At 34.0% G+C, this 17,581-nt stretch overlaps 1 protein-coding gene across 13 annotated transcripts in view; it reads left to right on the top strand.

Annotated features, from left to right (window-relative positions):
- The window catches only part of Rab3-GEF (Rab3 GDP-GTP exchange factor), a 176,712-nt gene that overhangs the window by 125,999 nt on the left and 33,132 nt on the right, over nucleotides 1-17,581 (top strand). For 12 of the 13 annotated variants that reach the window (XR_015043574.1, XR_015043573.1, XM_085825652.1 and 9 more), the window contains 2 exons: nucleotides 1,695-1,859; nucleotides 8,913-8,985. Coding sequence is in view for 11 of the 13 variants with exons in the window: in XM_085825652.1 (XP_085681778.1) it covers nucleotides 1,695-1,859; nucleotides 8,913-8,985 (238 nt within the window). In the remaining 2 variants the exon portion in view is untranslated. The remainder of the gene's footprint in view (nucleotides 1-1,694; nucleotides 1,860-8,912; nucleotides 8,986-17,581) is intronic. The other variant, XM_085825653.1, reaches the window with a different exon arrangement.

Below are 17,581 nucleotides of genomic sequence, written 5' to 3'. Positions count from 1 at the left end.
CGGCTAGATGCAGACTGAGCTGCGCAACACTCTGACCCCAAGATGGCCGCGCTAGCCCCGCCCCTAGCGGACACAGACGGAAACGTAATCTAATTCCTGGATGGCCCTCGTACTTTGCTTGCTGATAGATGGCAGTGCCTCTAACCTGACTAGCTAGGCAAGTGCACGGTATTTGTGCTGCGTCACACTCTCGTCACTTGCCGACAACCATGTAGCATCAATGTCTCTCTTATGTATAAAGTAATCTACTTTAATCTTATAAATAAACAGTAATTTATCTATGTTTGACAAGTCAACATATATAACAAATATAAAATTTGGTAAGACAATTAGTTACAGATAATGAAAGAACTCATATCTTAAAATAATTAAATGAATTTAGGGATTGCTTTGCTCTTAATATAAATGAATTAGGTTGCATGGATTTAATAAAAATGGACATCAAAGAAATTGATGGAAATAAGTTACTTTGTCTTTTCGTCCATACAAAACGAATGCAGCTGTAAGTAATGTAATAAAAGAAATTGTTAAGGAATGCAAAGATAATGGAATAGTTTCCAAAACTAGATCGTCATATACTAGTCCAGTGTTAATAGTAAAGAAAAAAAAAAGAACATAGATTGGTAATAATTGATTGCCACAGACTTAATAACCAGACAATAAAGGTTAAGTTTCCTTTGCCTCGAATCGGTGACCTTTTAGAGTGTTTTGGAGGATGTAAATTTTCACTGCTCTGGAATTAGTCCATGACTGATTGCAAGTACTGTTAAGTGAACAAGCTAAATTGAAGATAGCATTCATTACTCCAGATGAAACAGGACAGTCTGAAAGGATCACATTTGGGTTAGAAAATGCTCTGCTGCTGAGTTTCAGTGCCTAATGTCGTACGTCCTAGGCCCCTTTCTTGAGCACTAAAGTGTTGTTATATGGATGATATACTTATTCCTGCAAAATCTTGGAAAGAGATGATTTTCAAATTAAAGGAGGTATTAGAATGCCCAAAAATGGCTAATCTTTGGAATATGGTAACAGGTAGTTTGGCAACATTTTGGTAAGGCGATAAAGGTTACTAGCTAGGACTTTAGCAGTGTACATAGATAAAGTCAAGAGTGTGCGCAATGCCATTTTTGTGCAATTCTGAGATGTTTTTTCAAGTGAAAATAGGTCGACGTGTACATGGATACCGTGTATGTGCAATTCTTAAAAATGCCGCAAGCAGTTTGCGATTCTGCATTTTCTCCCAATTTCGCACCTAATCTTCGTCATGAGTAAGCACTTTCGTTCCGTAAAAGTTCTAGCATAAGCGTAATTCGGCTAGCAAATTGTTGGAAAAAAATGTTGAGTAAAAAAAAAAAAAAATGCCTTTACTTCGTGAAAACAAAACGGCGTCCAAACAAAATCTAGCAGGTTGCTGTAGCAGGGTTGGTCGCAGAATAAGAAAATCAAAGCAAGAATTGCCTTGCTTTGATTCCAATTTAATTTTAACTGTAGATGCTTTAAGTTTAATTTACTTCAATCCTCCAGTTTACAGCACAAGAAAAATTTTTATTTTTAACTTTTGGCCAATTACTATGTTTTTTTTTTAATTTATTATTATTATTTTTTATTTTATTTTATTTTTTTTAATATAAGTATATGCTCTCTCTCTCTTTTTTTTTTTTTTTTTTTTTTTTTTTTTTTTTTACCCCCTGCAGGTACGTGATGATGGCATAATTCTCCGTAGTGTGAATGGGGCAATTGTAGAAAGATGGTGGTATGAACGGCTTGTGAATATAACATATTGTCCTAAAAATAAAGTTTTGTGCCTGTGGTGGAGAAATGGAGGACAGACACAACTTAGAAAATACTATACAAAAAAAGTTAGTATATCTTTTTTTTCTTCCACCACCTCAGGGTTCATACGGTTCTTAAGAGTCCTTAAAAGTCCTTATATTTTTTGGAATCGATTTTTGGTCCTTAAAAGTCCTTAATTTTGGCCAAAATCAGCAGAAGGTCCTTAATTTTAATCATCTGAATTTTCTGTCTGTTTTTACGACTGCCATTTTGAGTGTGAATTAGCATTTTGGAAGAATATTTTTGGCGATTCACTGACGTATATGGTTATCTTTTGAATGGTTTCATGGGTTATAATTTGTTTCTATTTCTAATATAAATGACGGGATACTTGAGTGTCAAAGCAAGAAGTGAAACATAAGCATTTCGAAATTCATCTTTTTCCAATAAAGAGCACTTAAAAAACTTGCCCTTTTGGGAATGTGAATTTTTGTATTAAACGGTTCTAAATTTGGCGACTTTAAGATCAGTTTCTATAGAAAATTTTTAATCCCAAGATCTGAGAATTTTTCGACAATTTTTTTAAAACATCCTAACATTGATCTGTTATAAGAAATTATATTTAAAAATAACATTAAAATAACAAACATTTTTATTTTTCGCTCTCGTGTTATAAAGTTTTATTTTGGCAACTTATTATACAATATTTTGAATCTGAAAAATAAACAAGGTATAATGCTATAAAAGCACAATTTACGAAATAGCTCTTAGCAAAAGCAAAATTAGCTATGTAATTAATTTAAAATGTCTTCTTTTTAATTTTTTCATAGTAAGCGTTTTCCTCATGTAATTGTCTCAGAATATTCAAAATTCTCAGAATATGCATCAGTTTTCTCTATAAAATTAATTTTACACTTTTTCCCTCCTTTATTTTTTCCAAAGTATTTCTGGCTTTTTGCTGTTACAGAATTGGTACGGATAATTTTTCTTTAGGATTTTAGACATTGCAGTTTGGAAAGTTTAGGAGGATTTGAAGGCAAAATTCTGGAAGACACACAATTCTGGAAGATTCGAGAAATATGTGACAAATGAAAAATGTCTCCATGGTATCAACATGTAATGGATGTATTTTACAGAAAGTTTAAGATGAATTTCTTACTTTCTGGAAGAAAAATGAAAACATAATATTTGAATGTTTTACTTGTGATACTACAATCTTTTTCTTAACATTTTTATCTTCCCTTTATTTTTTTTACTTTTCACTAGACACGTGGAAAATATCAAAAATGCTTCTAATGTTATCACGTGGGCAGACATTATAGAAAGGGATTTTTTTTATTAATAAAGAAATTGAAAACTTTACAATTTAAAAGATTCATCTAATATGTCTTAATGCATCATATACAGAGCTGGTACTAGGCATTTTCTCACCTGATGCAATCTCTGTGGATCCTAAATTCTGCTGCTTAGTGCCTTTCTAAATTCTGCTTCCAATGCCTGCTCTAAATTCTAAAAGTTTTGCCATTCCTAGATTTTGTTGTTCGGTGTGTCACTAAATTCTAAAAATTCTGCCACACCAGCTCTGTAACCGGCCTTTATACTATATATGTATTTCATATTTCTTCTGAATGTTCATATTGCTAAAGAAATAACATTAGCCACTTTTTCTATACATTCTAAATACATTTAGTGTTTTTTAGAATAATAGAAATCCTTAATTAAGTTCCAAAATTCTAAAAAGGAAAGGAAATGTGTTGAAGAAAGAAACTGAATACATAAAGAAAATTATTCTTCAAAGATATGTGCAGTTATTATTATGTAAATTACCCAATTGTTTATGATTTCAACCTTTATTATAATTTCCATTTCTATTTCCTCACATGATAGAGTTACTGAGCCAGATTAAATTAAAATTAAATTGTATAATCATTGACCACTAGTCCACACTTTTAGTTTGAATTTGACTGTTTGTGTTTAATTACGTGGCTGTGAGCTGTAACTGATTTTGTTAGCATCAGAACATGCCTTTATGTTCTAAGTTCTTTTTAAATAAAAAGCTTATTTAAACCTTTGTTTGATATTGTTGTTATTTTCAGCCATAGCGATAATTTGCTTCAGGTTTGTCGGGGGGTTGAGACTATTTAACTTTTACCAGATCTAGTAAACCCTTAGGTACATTGTGGAGAGGTTGACAAGTTAGGAGATAAAACACGCAGAAACTAGCGAGAGCATTGGTTTGCATATTGAGACAAATCTTTTAATTAATAGAAAAGAAGCTTAAATAGAAGGAAATCCATATAAAATAGCCAAAATGTATGGGAAGGCTTCAAATTAAAATGACGAATAAATATTTTGTTGAGTGTTGTTGTTACAAAATGTAAATGTTTCGTAGCTTTTAATGTGTAATTATCCTAATATTGTTTAGGAATCAATGTCATAAATTACATCTATTTTAAACTGTGAAATTGTATTAGATTTTGATTTAAATAGGGCTGTTTTAACAAATATTGTTAAAAAATAAAATTTAAAATTTAATAGTAGCCATGTAAATCCATAATGACTTAAGGTTATCTAACTACCTAATTTAATTACTTATAACTAATTGGTTACCCTTAAAAATTATCTCTACATATTAAAGGGAGTTATTGCCTTTCATTAATACTCACTGTGGTCACAAGATAAAACACGAAAATGTAAAAATTCATGTAAAACTTATTCTTTGCATCTAATGAGACTTAAAATAATACAGAACAACTAGGTACTTTAATGACTTATTGGAACCTTAAAGTATATTAACTGGGTTACAACCCCTGGAGTTCTACACAAAGCTATGGCACTAACCGCATCAAACAGATCCTGACTAACTTTCAACACTTGCCAACCGTGCCTACATCAGGCCTTTCAGGTTTTTTCTAATCAGCAGGTCTCTCTCTAGACAAGCAGCAGTGGGGACAACATTATGTCTTATATTATGAATCATGCTGATTATGATCTTACTTCTCATTTTAAGTAAACTCTCATAGGTGTGCCGTTTGACATAAAATCTACCTGCTATTTACAGATATGTGGCCAGGTATGGGACAAACTGGTGACTGACCAGATATGTGACAAAATGAGACATAAAAAAAAATCAACATAAAACAGCTAACTGTTAGTAAAATGTATATGTCACTTATCTTCTTTAAAATATGTCCTACTAAAAGTGTAAAGTTTTTAATGCTACTTGATAAATTGCATAAAGTTTATTTTATTCTCAAACTTATTGATAATTATGTTGATTAATTCATGTTTAGTAATAATGCATACTACTTAGGGATCTATTTCATTTTTAGGATGATATTACAGAAGTGAAATTCAGGCATAGATAATATTTTTTATTGAATTTGTTCAACCCATTTGCTAATAGATCCTTAATTTTTTTCTTAAAGGGTCCTTAAAAGTACTTAATTTTCGTGTGCAGAAATATGTACGAACCCTGCACCTGTATTTAAAACCATGTCTTTTGTTTGTGCTCTGCAATTATTAATTGAGAATATTTAGTAAATGTCATTTTTTAAATCAATATTTGGATGACACAAAAGCAGTTATAAAAATGTAGAACTAGATTAATGAAAACTGTTATGTGTTTAAATAGTCCAGTGGCTGTAATAAATTGGTATGCTTAAATTTTATATATTTGTGTGTGTATATATATACAGGGTGAATATAAGTCCCAGACCCATTTTGATGTTTAATAGTTCATAAAATAATAAGGATAGATTAAAATTAATAACATAAATGGTTAAATAGACTCAAAAAGTTTCATGACCCTTGTCAATGAACTTCCACGTGTGCCCCCTTCGTCACACAGAGAATATCAAGTCAATATTCAATTTCACGTCAGGTACCTGCAAGCATGTCAGCATCCACAGAGGCTGTTGCGGTTGTAATTCTGGCTTTTAGGTCATCAATGTTCAACACTCTCCTCCTGTAAGCGTTGTCCTTTACAAATCCCCAAAGGAAAAAGTCCAACGGCGTTATATCAGGGGATCTGGGTGGCCAATAAATTGGACCTCCTCGCCTCCAATCCATCTTCCTGTAAAATGGTCATTCAAAGAACTACGAACGTTGGTACCCCAATGAGGTGGTGCACCATCTTGTTGCAAAAAGACATGTGGGTGAAGCTCTTTTAGTTGTGGAAATACGAAGTTTTCCAACATATCTAAGTATACGATTGATGATACCATCTTTTCTGTAAAAAAGAAAGGCCCAATGACTCAGTTGTGCATTTGTCCACACCACACATTAACCTTTGGGGAATCAATCCCTTTGTGCCTCACGGTATTCATGGGGGGTTTTCAGATCCCCATATGCACACATTATGGCAATTAGCAATGCCAGAAAGATTAAAGGATGCTTCATCGGAGAACATTATAAGCGATTGAGAAATTCAGCATAATCTTCTGTCCTCCTTAGCATATCTGTTGCAAAGGCCATCCTCCTAGGCCTATTGTCCAGTTCCAAAACTTGAACAATTTGAACTTTGTATGCATGCAGTCTTAATTTTTTCTTAATAACCTTATTATACACTGTCGAAATTGGCATATCCAATTCTCTTGCCGCTGATCTCACAGATCTTCTAGGATTGTGTAAAAATGTCTCTCTGACACGCTCAACATCAAAATCACTTGTGCAGGGATGTCCAGAACGTTTCTTATCTGCGATATTTCCAGTTTCTAGAAAATTCTTTTTCCACTGCAAGATGCTGATTTTGGATAGAGGATCTTTTTGGTAAATTCTTCTGCAATTTCTCTGTGTTTGCATTATGAATTTCGTTTCTATGAACCACCATAAATTCTTGTGGTGTATGCATTCTCCTTAATATCCAGTCAAATAAAACATCACATACAAAAGTACTAGAACAAACACATCAAAAGTAAACATAATATTGCAATAGTTGCCAAAAGCAAAAGAGAGAAAAATGCAATTAATAAGCAGACAATATTTAAAAAAGTACAGATATTTAGACTGGAAAATGAAATTATCTGAAATTAATCACACGCGCAGACGATATTTACAAAATTAAAGATATTCAAACCTGAAAAGGAAAAATATATAAGTTATTCCATTAATAATTGTCATAAGTTTGTTTATATATTCATTTTTTATGAGTTATTCAACATCAAAATGGGTCTGGGACTTTATAAACACCCTGTATATATACACATACCCATACACCCTGTATATATAGACCCTGTATATATACATATATACACACACATATATATATATACAGCTAATATATTAGCTATGTATAATTAAAGCAAATATATTAATTATATATAGTTTTACATTATACAGTAATTCTAATGTTATTGACAGACAAAAACTTCTTGTAAAAATAATAATTTTCTGTGAATATTTTGAATTTATTTATATTTCTTGGGCCAAATAAGTTAGAATTTCAACTTCATCAGTTACTGTAGTTAACATTATTAATCTAACTTCAGTTATGATATAGGAAATTTTAAGTGTTTGCGAACAGTGATAAAGTGTTGTCAAAATAATTGCTTGATTTATTTAAGATACAGGAAGTAAATTAGAGTCTAAAAAATCATTAAATTAGAATTTTAAAAACTAGAATGAAAAACCCTTTCCTATATAAAATTTAGCAAATGAATGTTTCAATTAAAAATTAAATTATATTAATAATGTACTATATCGCATCTTTTTTTAACCTTCAAGTTATTCTTAACAAAATATTTGCTACATGAGCAATCATGAATCTGGCAAGAGTCATAAAAACTGCATTTTTTTATCTGTGTTTTACTCTCAACTCTTTCACTATTAATTCTTATAAATATTAGCACTGAATTCTTTTTGAAAAGTTAGTCTTGTTCTTACTCATAATTTTAAAAATATTTGGTAAAGCTTGCTTCTATGGAAAGTTTGTTTTCATTTTATATCTAAAAAAAATTATATATTCATAGGTATTTCAACAAGATGCAATTTCATAACGTTTGATTATAGTTATTTATGTATAGCATATTGAATCCGAAGTAGATTGTTCTACTGTTTCAAAGAACTTATATATATATATATAATTAATAAGCTAGGTAGTAAGTACAATACTAAAAATACGAATTTGGTCAAAACCTTTTGCGCAATATGCTGCAAAATTAAGGAAATGAGAAGAGAAATTGTAGTCAGCTCGCCAAAAAGTTACCAGGAGCTGTGGCTCCAAGAAAAAGTTCAACACAGTTTTTTAAAAAATAATGAAGTTGAAGGGTGAAAAATTAGGATACACGCGAAATAAAATGTAAATTATAAAACACAGTAAAATACTAATCGTTGGATACAAGTTAAAGGCAAAAAATACAGTAAAATACCAATCGATGTCACAAGTTAAAACATATTAAAAAACCAATCGATGGAACAAGTTAAAACAAATGAAAATTGTTGGATACAAGTTAAAGGCAAAAAATACAGTAAAATACCAATCGATGTGACAAGTTAAAACATATAAAAAAAACAATCGATGGAACAAGTTAAAACAAATAAAAACATATAAAAATTTATAAAAATTATAAAGTGGAAAATGGTAAATTAGCTCAATTCGAGGTCCAACCTGGCTCGATTAGCCACTCAAAACCCAGTGAATGCATGGATGTTTGTAAGCTTATAGTTTGCAGCACGGGGGCATACAAAACACAGAGTGAGTCAGAGTCGTAAAAATAACTGTAGAGAGCTTGATAGTAGGAGAAAAGAGGTGCAGAACCTTTGACTGCCCCCTGGGGATGTTCACCTCAACATTGGGTGGGTGGGGCAATTGCGCAGTTAGTGTGTTGAGAGTGTTCATATACAATCAATGATGAATTTCTTATGTCCTGCTCACTTCTACTTGTACCTGTTGTAAAATATTATCACATAGACAAAAAAGCAGTAGATATATTGTTCAGAATTATTTACTTTACTGCTTGAAATAAAAAATTACAAAGTTATGAAACTTTCTTATATATATATAGTTAAATATTTATGATATGTATTACATATGTGGTTAAAAAACTGTTAACCATTAACACATAATATGTTAATGAAAGGTACATTCACTTTTGCTTATTTATTATACTTACTTTTTCACATGTGACTTTATTCTTCAGTGCAAGGATCTGTATTATTGTGTCAAAGAAGGTATGGGACGTGCAACACGGAGAGGAAATAGTGTGACGCCTGGTGAGTATAATCTGTACTTTTACATGACTAAAAACAGGAATATTTTATTGCATATTACTAGATTAATTCTAACATCTAAAAGAGTAAATATTTAAAATAATGATTAAATAAATTCAAAATAAATTTAAGCAAAGCAACAACCTTGTGTTTGGCATACATTTTAGTCAAGACTATATTGAGTTCGAAGGCAAACAGGTACAGGTCCGTCCCTCTTCATCAGGAGCAAAGAAATTTGCAGCTAAGGGAAGCTGTGGTTTTATTTATACTCAAAAGAAGTAAAAGAAACAAGAAGGTAGCGCCATCTGTCAGGAGAAATAGAAACAAAAACTGAAAAATTAAGTCAGTAAAAATTTAAAAGCATTAGGAAGAACTTGTATTGGAATTAAAATTATTAACTGAAAAGATAAACCTTTTTTACTAAAATGAAGATAACTAAATAATAAGATAAAGAAGGTAAATAAATAATAATCTTCTTAAATAAATAATTCTTTTATAAAATAAATCTTTTTTTTTTTTATATATATATATATATATATATATATATATATATATATATATATATATATATATAAAACAAATCTTTTTTACTGTGAAAGGCTTCAAGAAAATCCATTTCACCATTGTAAGAAGCATTTGGGATAATTTTTGCAGACCCAAAGTCAAAATTATGATTAAATTTCCAGCTATCAAAGATTTGTTAATTTTGCCTTTTCAGACACAGGAGAAAATCTTTGGTAAATGGCAATTATTGATCTCAATTGAGTTCATTAGCAAGCAAAGATTCTAAGGATCAAACTTTGAGAGTAAAAATACATAATAGTAAAAAGAACGCCTCCCCCCCCCCGCCTTTTTTTTTTTTTTTTTTTTTTTTTTCTGCTTCACCAGGTGACATAGCATAGGGAATAAACCTTTTCACTGGAAGAGGATGATAGAGACTCAGTTGCAATGTCTGCAGTTTGACTGTCCTGATTTCAATACTCCAATTGTTCTCAAAATAATTTCATTCGTATTGAAAGATCATAGAAAGCTTTCTTCGCCTTCTTAATTTGTTCATCATCCAACAAAATTCGGTGTTTAGTTAGTGTGCCCCAACACACTGCTTTGGCCTCTGCTTCAGATTGAAACGGGAGGCACTTAGTTGTCCCTGCTAGTATCAATCGGCTGGTCACTTGCCTTAAGGACAGTGGCTTTGGAAGTTCCTGCTTTGGGGAGAACTGACTGTGGGGGCTTCAAATTGCGCATTTAACCCTGGCGCAGACTTGTTGTGTCCCCTTGTTGGACTCCGTGGTGGGTGGGGCTGCCGGGTCCGAAACATTTCTCTCTTCAATATAGCTATTTCTAAAATATATCTAATTAAAAACTTCAAAGTCAGTCAGGTCACTCAAAGTGCTAATTCTTCTGAAAAACCTACTGCTAAAAAGGTACATACTGATGCAAATGCCAATAATCCAAACATTTGTCCCCACTTCCTTGTTGTCTCTAGTCATTCTGGCGAGCTGCAAAAGATGTCTCCTTTCGTAATAAATAAATATATTCATTCTTGTATTGGTGAGCCGAGAAATATAAAGCGTCTCCTCTCTGGAGACTTGCTTATTGGTACAACTTCTGTGACTCAATCTGCTTCTTTACTTCAAATAACCAAATTTGGGCAAGTGAATGTCACTGTAACAGCACATAAGACATAGATTTATTGTTGAGGTTTAATCTCGGAAGTTGACCTACGCTGTGTTTCTGAAGAAGAGATCGCATCCGAGCTGTTTGACCAAAATGTCTGTGGTGTTAAGCGGATCAAGATGCGTAAGGAAGGTCAGTTGATCAATACGAAGCACGTAATCCTGGCCTTCAACTCGCCTGATCTGCCTAAGAATATTAAGATTGGATACCTAAATTGTCCAGTAAGACCTTATATTCCAAGCCCTATGCGATACTTCCAATGCCAGCACTTCAGCCATTCTAAGATGTCTTGTCGTGGCATCCTCACATGCACCTGATGCTCACAGATTGGTCATGATTGTGATAATTGTACCGCTGTGCCTTTCTGTATAAATTGCTTCGGTGAGCACCTAGCATTTTCTCGCCTGTGCGCAAAATAGAAATCAGAAAAAGAAGTGCAGGCTGCAAAAGTAACTAGGAACATCACATATGCTGAAGCCAGAAGATTACTCTAAAGCACACAGGTTCGGCCAAATACATCTTATGCCAATGCTCTGAAAACATCCCGTACAGTTGCCACCCAAACTTCAATTGGTACACAGACTCTACCCAATAAAACCCAACTGATTACAAACAAGAAGAAAAAAGAAAACCCAACTCATTTAGTACACAAAAAAGAAACAGTCATTCAAAGTAAACCCAAAAATGCCACTCAGAAAATAATTAATAAAAATAGATGTCCCAGCTATAGCTCTCTTGATAGGATGATTTCTGAATCTGTGGATTCTGAATTTTGTTGGATGATGAACAAATTAAGAAGGCGAAGAAAGCTTTCTATGATCTTTCAATACGAATGAAATTATTTTGAGAACAATTGGAGTATTGAAATCAGGACAGTCAAACTGCAGACATTGCAACTGAGTCTCTATCATCCTCTTCCAGTGATAAATTAGATAGTATGGAAGTAGAAGAGGGTGTAGAAGTTCCCAGGCATCTACTTCCAAGAAAGACTAAAAAACAGCACAGAAAGAACAAAAACCAATCATAATGGTCACCCTCGTCTCGTGGAACTGTCGCGGTTTCCACCGAAGTTTGCTTGACATCAAAGCTATAATCGATGCTTGTCATCCTGTGTGCTTAGCAACACAGAAAACAAATCTGAAACCAGAACAAGGTAAACTTCACAGATTTTCTTTCATCAGGAAGAATAATTTTGCAGGTGAGCGTGCCAGTGGAGGTGTAGATCTCCTCACCTCCCTGGATTATCCATCAAATGAACTTTCTTTGACAACATCCCTCTAAAATGTCGCTACTCGAGTAGATTTTGATAATGTTTTGTTTCAGTCATTTCTCTGTATTTGCCTCCAAATGAGCACATTGATCAGTAAGATTTAAATGGTCTTATAGAGCAGCTGCCTGAGCCCTTTATCATAATAAGAGATTTTAATGACCATAGCCCGCTCTGGGGTAGTAAAGATACAAATTGAGCGGATGATTGAAGATCATAGCCTTTGTCTCCTGAATAATAGGCAGGTGTATCATCTGATTTCGAGAGTATCAGTACTCTTATACCCGAAAACCTCTGTGAACGAGAGTAGAGTAGAATGTAATGTAACTGCGTAAATAGCACATCGCTGCTGTCTTATTAGTTAGTTAGAAATAAATGTTTGTATCGTGAACTAGTCTGTTTTAGTTGCGTCATGCATTTCACAGAACCCACACCGCTAGACACAACAAGTTGGCGACGAGGCTGTGTGAGAAGCAAATCGTTCCCGACTCGGCGCACTCCGTAACATGCGTAATTAGTAGCAAAACCTAAACTTGGATTAGGGGATTCCCTGAAAACTGCAAAAGGTAGGAAAGTTATTTGATTTTTATTTTGAAAGGATGGAGAAGTTAATTGAAGAATTGATAAAGCAGAATGAAGCTTTAATGGTCGCATTGCAAGAGAAATCGGAACATAAACAAGACAAAATTTCTGTGTCTTTTGATAAGTTCGATGAAACGGTAGAAAATTTTGATTCATTCATGGAACGTTTTGAGGCTTTTTTGGACATTCAAAATGTTCCAGAGGCAAAGTGTGGGAAAGTTCTGATCTCAAGCTTGAATGCGAAATTGTATAATTTGAAATTGTACAATTTGTTGAAAAATTTACTCTCTCCGAATAATCCTTCAGATAAAAATTTTACCGAACTAAAAAAGGTTCTTAAGGATCATATAAATCCTAAAGCTTTAATAATACCTAGTCGGCACATGTTTATTAACAGAAAACAGCATGAGGGGGAATCAATTAGTAGTTATGTCACTGAATTACGCTCGTTAGTGATTCCTTGTGAATATAAAGAGGATATGCTAAATACCATGTTACGGGATGTTTTCGTTAGTGGTCTACGAGATCGTAATATCTTAGATCGATTATTTCAGGAAGATGATATCGATTTAGAGAAAACATTAAAGATAGCCTTGGCGATGGAAAAGGCGGTTAAGGGTGCAAATGAGATTATAGCAAATTCCGTAGAACTGATGGTACTTAAAACCAAGAAAAATGAGTCCAAACCGCAGAAACAAAACTTTGTTGCTAGGAACAATAAGGGTAAAAATGAAACTTGTTTGCGTTGCTTAGGAGCAAATCGCAATAAAAACAACTGTAGATTTGCAACAAGTGAATGCGGCTTTTGTAAAAAAATTGGACATATCAAAAAGGCGTGTTATTTGTCTAGGAAAAACCGACAGGTTAAACAAAAGAAAGTTGAGGCAAATAATGTTTATGATTCGAAAAATGAGGTCCCCATCTATGGATTTAACTCCAGAACGCACATGTTCAGAGAGGAAGAGCCAAAAAGACCGCCAATAATGGTTCAAGTTAAAATTGAAAACAAACCAGTTAGCATGGAACTTGATACTGGGGGAACAGTTTCGGTAATGTCTATAAATAAATTTAGAAAAATTTCCAATAAAAAGATTCAGCCTACAAATTTAGTTTTTAAAACTTACAGGGGTGATAAGGTGGTACCTTTAGGATATGTTCCTGTTAAAGTCAAATACCAAGGTCAAAAATTGGTTTTAAATCTATACATTGTGAAGAAAAATTTGGACACAATCTTCAGCCAAGAATGGCTGTATAAAATCAATCTCGATTGGAATGCCATCAAAACATGGAAAACTTCTAGTGAATTGAATTTAAAAAAATTGCTTGAGGAGTATAAGGAAATTTTTGACGGTAAATTAGGTGAAATTAACAATCACGAAGTAAAGCTAAATTTGAAACCTAATACTCAACCAATATTTTGTAGGTCACGACCGGTACCTTTCGCATTAAAAAATATAGTTGAATCGGAAATTGATCGGCTTGAGAAAGAAGGTATCCTTGAGAGGGTTGAGACTTCAGAATGGGCAACACCATTTGTGCCAATTGTTAAATCTGATGGTTCCATTAGGCTTTGTGCTGATTATTCTGTGACTCTGAATCCTAATTAGCATCCATTACCAAAACTCGAAGAAATATTTTCATGCCTTAATGGAGACAAAAATTTTTCGAAACTTGATTTCAGTCATGCTTATCTACAAATGAAGGTGCATCCGAAGAGCCAATGGTTATTAACAATAAACACGCCTAAGGGGTTGTATATTTGTAAATGCTTAATGTATAGATTAAATGCTGCCCCAGCTATTTGGCAGCGCTATGTTGAGGGATTATTTCAGGGGATCGAAGGAATTAAAATTTTTATGGATGATGCTCGAGTGACAAGACCGGATGATCAGTCTCATTTAAAAGCATTGGAAATATTTTTCAAAAAATGCAAGGAGCACGGCCTAAAATTAAATTTAACTAAAAGTAATTTTTTTCAAATTGAGATTAAATTTTTAGGTCATAAAATTGAACGCCACTGGATTGCATAAAACGGATGAAAAGATTTCGGCAATTGCTAATTCCCCTACGCCGAAAGGCGTCCAAGACATCAAAAGCTTTTTGTGATTAGTGAATTTTTATGCCAAATTCTGCCCTAATCTGGCAACTTTGGCACATCCCTTAAATAATTTAACAAAAAAAGATGTTAAATGGAGTTGGTGAAAAAACTGTCAAATCGCTTTTGAAAAAATAAAAAAGGAAATTTGTTCAGACAGAGTTTTAATGCATTACGATCCCACATTACCGTTAATGCTAGCTACTGATGCATCTCCGGTAGGTCTTGGGGCAATGCTCTCGCATGTTTTGTCTGACGGAACAGAAAGGCCTATAGCATTCGCATCGAGGACACTGACTAACACTGAGCAGAAATACGCCCAAATCGATAAAGAAGCACTGTCAAAAAGTTTTATCTATATCTAAAGGGGAGACGCTTTTCTCTGGTGACAGATCATAAACCTTTAGTGGCTATTTTCAAATCGAAAAGAGGACTTCCTATCCTCACACCACCCGACTCTTACATTATGCACTGATATTGCAAGCATATCAATTTGATATTGTGAATCGAAAGTTCGAAGATTTAAGCATTAAGGATGATGTTGAAATATTCCAACTCTCCCAAATTGAAACACTTTCGGTAACAGCTAGGGAGATAGCTTGGGAAACGCAAGCTGATGAAGAATTAAATAGTCTTTATATGAAATTAAAATCTGGAGAAAGTTTGGAAGGTAGGGAAGCTGAGTATACCTTACAAGATGACTGTATAATGAGTGGTCAGAGGGTAGTTGTTCCGAAAAAACTCAGAGTTAAAATTCTCGAAGAGTTACACCAAGGACATTTAGGAATCGTTAAAATGAAGGCAATCGCTGGATCCTACGTCTTTTGGAAGGGAATTGATCATGATATTGAAGAAGTTTCTAGGAACTGTGTCGATTGTATTAAGTTCAAATCAGATCCAGTAAGGGCAAGGGTCCATCACTGGGAATATCCAAGTGCGCCTTGGAAACACATTCACGTAGATTTTGCTGGCCCTATTTTTGAACGAATGTTCTTGATTATCATTGACGCACATTCTAAATGGCTAGAAGTGTATACCTTAAAGTCAGCTAATTCCTTTCAGACAACTGAATGTTTGAGAGACTGTTTTGCAAGATACAGACTGCCTTTAGTAGTAGTGAGTGACAATGGTCCTCAGTTTACATCGGGGGAATTTGAAACTTTTATAAGGAATAATGGAATTAAACACAAAACGTGTGCTCCATTTAAACCAGCAAGTAACGGGCAAGCAGAGCGGTACGTTTACACCGTTAAACAAGCATTACGTGCAATGCAAGGTTATCCAGGAAATATTAAGCAAAAACTTGCCATATTCCTCATGAATTATAGAAAGGCACCGAACATGACAACCTTGTTAAGTCCAGCAATGTTATTCTTAAAAAGAGAAATTAGAACTCAAATTGATTTAGTTATTCCAAATCTTAAACGAAGAGTGGAAGAACGCATCTGAAGGAATACTTACGATTTCAAAGACAGAAATTTTTAGATCGGAGAAAAGGTTGCCATTTGGGATTATAGATCGTCAAATTCTCGATGGAAGATTGGCAGAGTGACAAATAAGGATGGAGCGCTGCATTATACCATTGACGTTCAAGGAACTTTACTGCGCAGGCACGTTGATCAGATCGGTAGGGAGCAAGGTTCCGTCTGCACCGATAATCTATGAACCTCGTATGGCCGCTACTTCAGATGGAAACATGAAGTCACAGGCTCCGGACAAGGACATCGAACAAAGAAGTGAAGTTGTGCAAACTTCAGCTGGACTTGAAACAGCGTCAGTTCCAAGGAAAACTGATCCAGTCCTTCCAGTGGATCCTACTAAAGAGTTGCAGCAACCTCAGCCAGGACTTAAACGATCTTTGCGCATCCGCAAAGCTCCTCAGAGATTAAATCTCTAAATAAGTGGGGAGGGATGTAGCATCTGATTTCGAGAGTATCAGTACTCCTATACCCGAGAACCTCTGTGAATGAGAGTAGAGTAGAATGTAATGTAACTGCATAAATAAAAATACTTACTTACTTCCATGAACCTTCAAAGACATTCCATGCTCTCGACCTTGCCATCTGTTCACCATCTCTATTGCCATTTTGCACTTTGAGTGTGGGAAATAATATTGACAACAGTGATCATTATCCCATTTTTGTATCTCTTGCACGAAGAGGAGCAAACCCCATGTCGAGATCCCCTCGATTCATCCTTGATAGGGCGGACTGGGAACTCTTCTCTTCCAATGCAGAACTCACAGAGAACATGTGAATATGATGACTAAGTACATGGCAAAATGAGACATAAAATAAAAAATCAACATTAACCACTTGTGCTATGACTAAACTTCACAGTTGCGGTGCCGTGCGCTACAATATAACAAGCGGTAAAGTGTCTCATTTACACCACTGCGCATCTGCGAGTGCAATCCAGAACTGTAACTCGAGAAATAAACAATCTCATTGTTAGGCAATGTGTGCACCACGTTATTTTCATTTTTGCGATAAATGCCTATCGACGTGGCGTTCGCATAGTTCGTGGTTTGAGACAAAAGCATCTCGATGTGCGTGGCACATCTTTTTAGCTCAAGTGGTTAAGCTAACTGTTAGTAAAATGTAAATAAAATGTCCCTAATCTTCTTTCAAACTATTACTTATTTCAAACTATGTCCAACCATTATATGTGTAAAATATTTAATGCTACCTGATGAATTTTATAAAGTCGATTTTATTCTCGAATTTGTTTTATAGTTATGTTTATTAAATTATGTTTAATAAGAATGCGTCCTACTTATGAATCTATTTTATTCTTGGGTTATTACAGAAACAGAGTTCAGACATAAAGTTGATTGAATTTTAGTTGAATTTATTCAGATCCCATTTGCTGATAGGTCCTTATTTTTTTTCCATTAATGGTCCTTAAAAGTACTTAATTTCCATGTGCAGAAATGTTTACAAACTCTAATAGCTTTTCACATCTTGATGCCAGGTGTT

The sequence above is a fragment of the Stegodyphus dumicola genome, chromosome 10, assembly GCF_044657685.1.
Source record: "Stegodyphus dumicola isolate Sdum_Otavi_A_Nest chromosome 10, ASM4465768v1".
Classification (NCBI taxonomy): domain Eukaryota; kingdom Metazoa; phylum Arthropoda; class Arachnida; order Araneae; family Eresidae; genus Stegodyphus; species Stegodyphus dumicola.
This window is presented reverse-complemented; position numbering and strand designations above follow the sequence as displayed.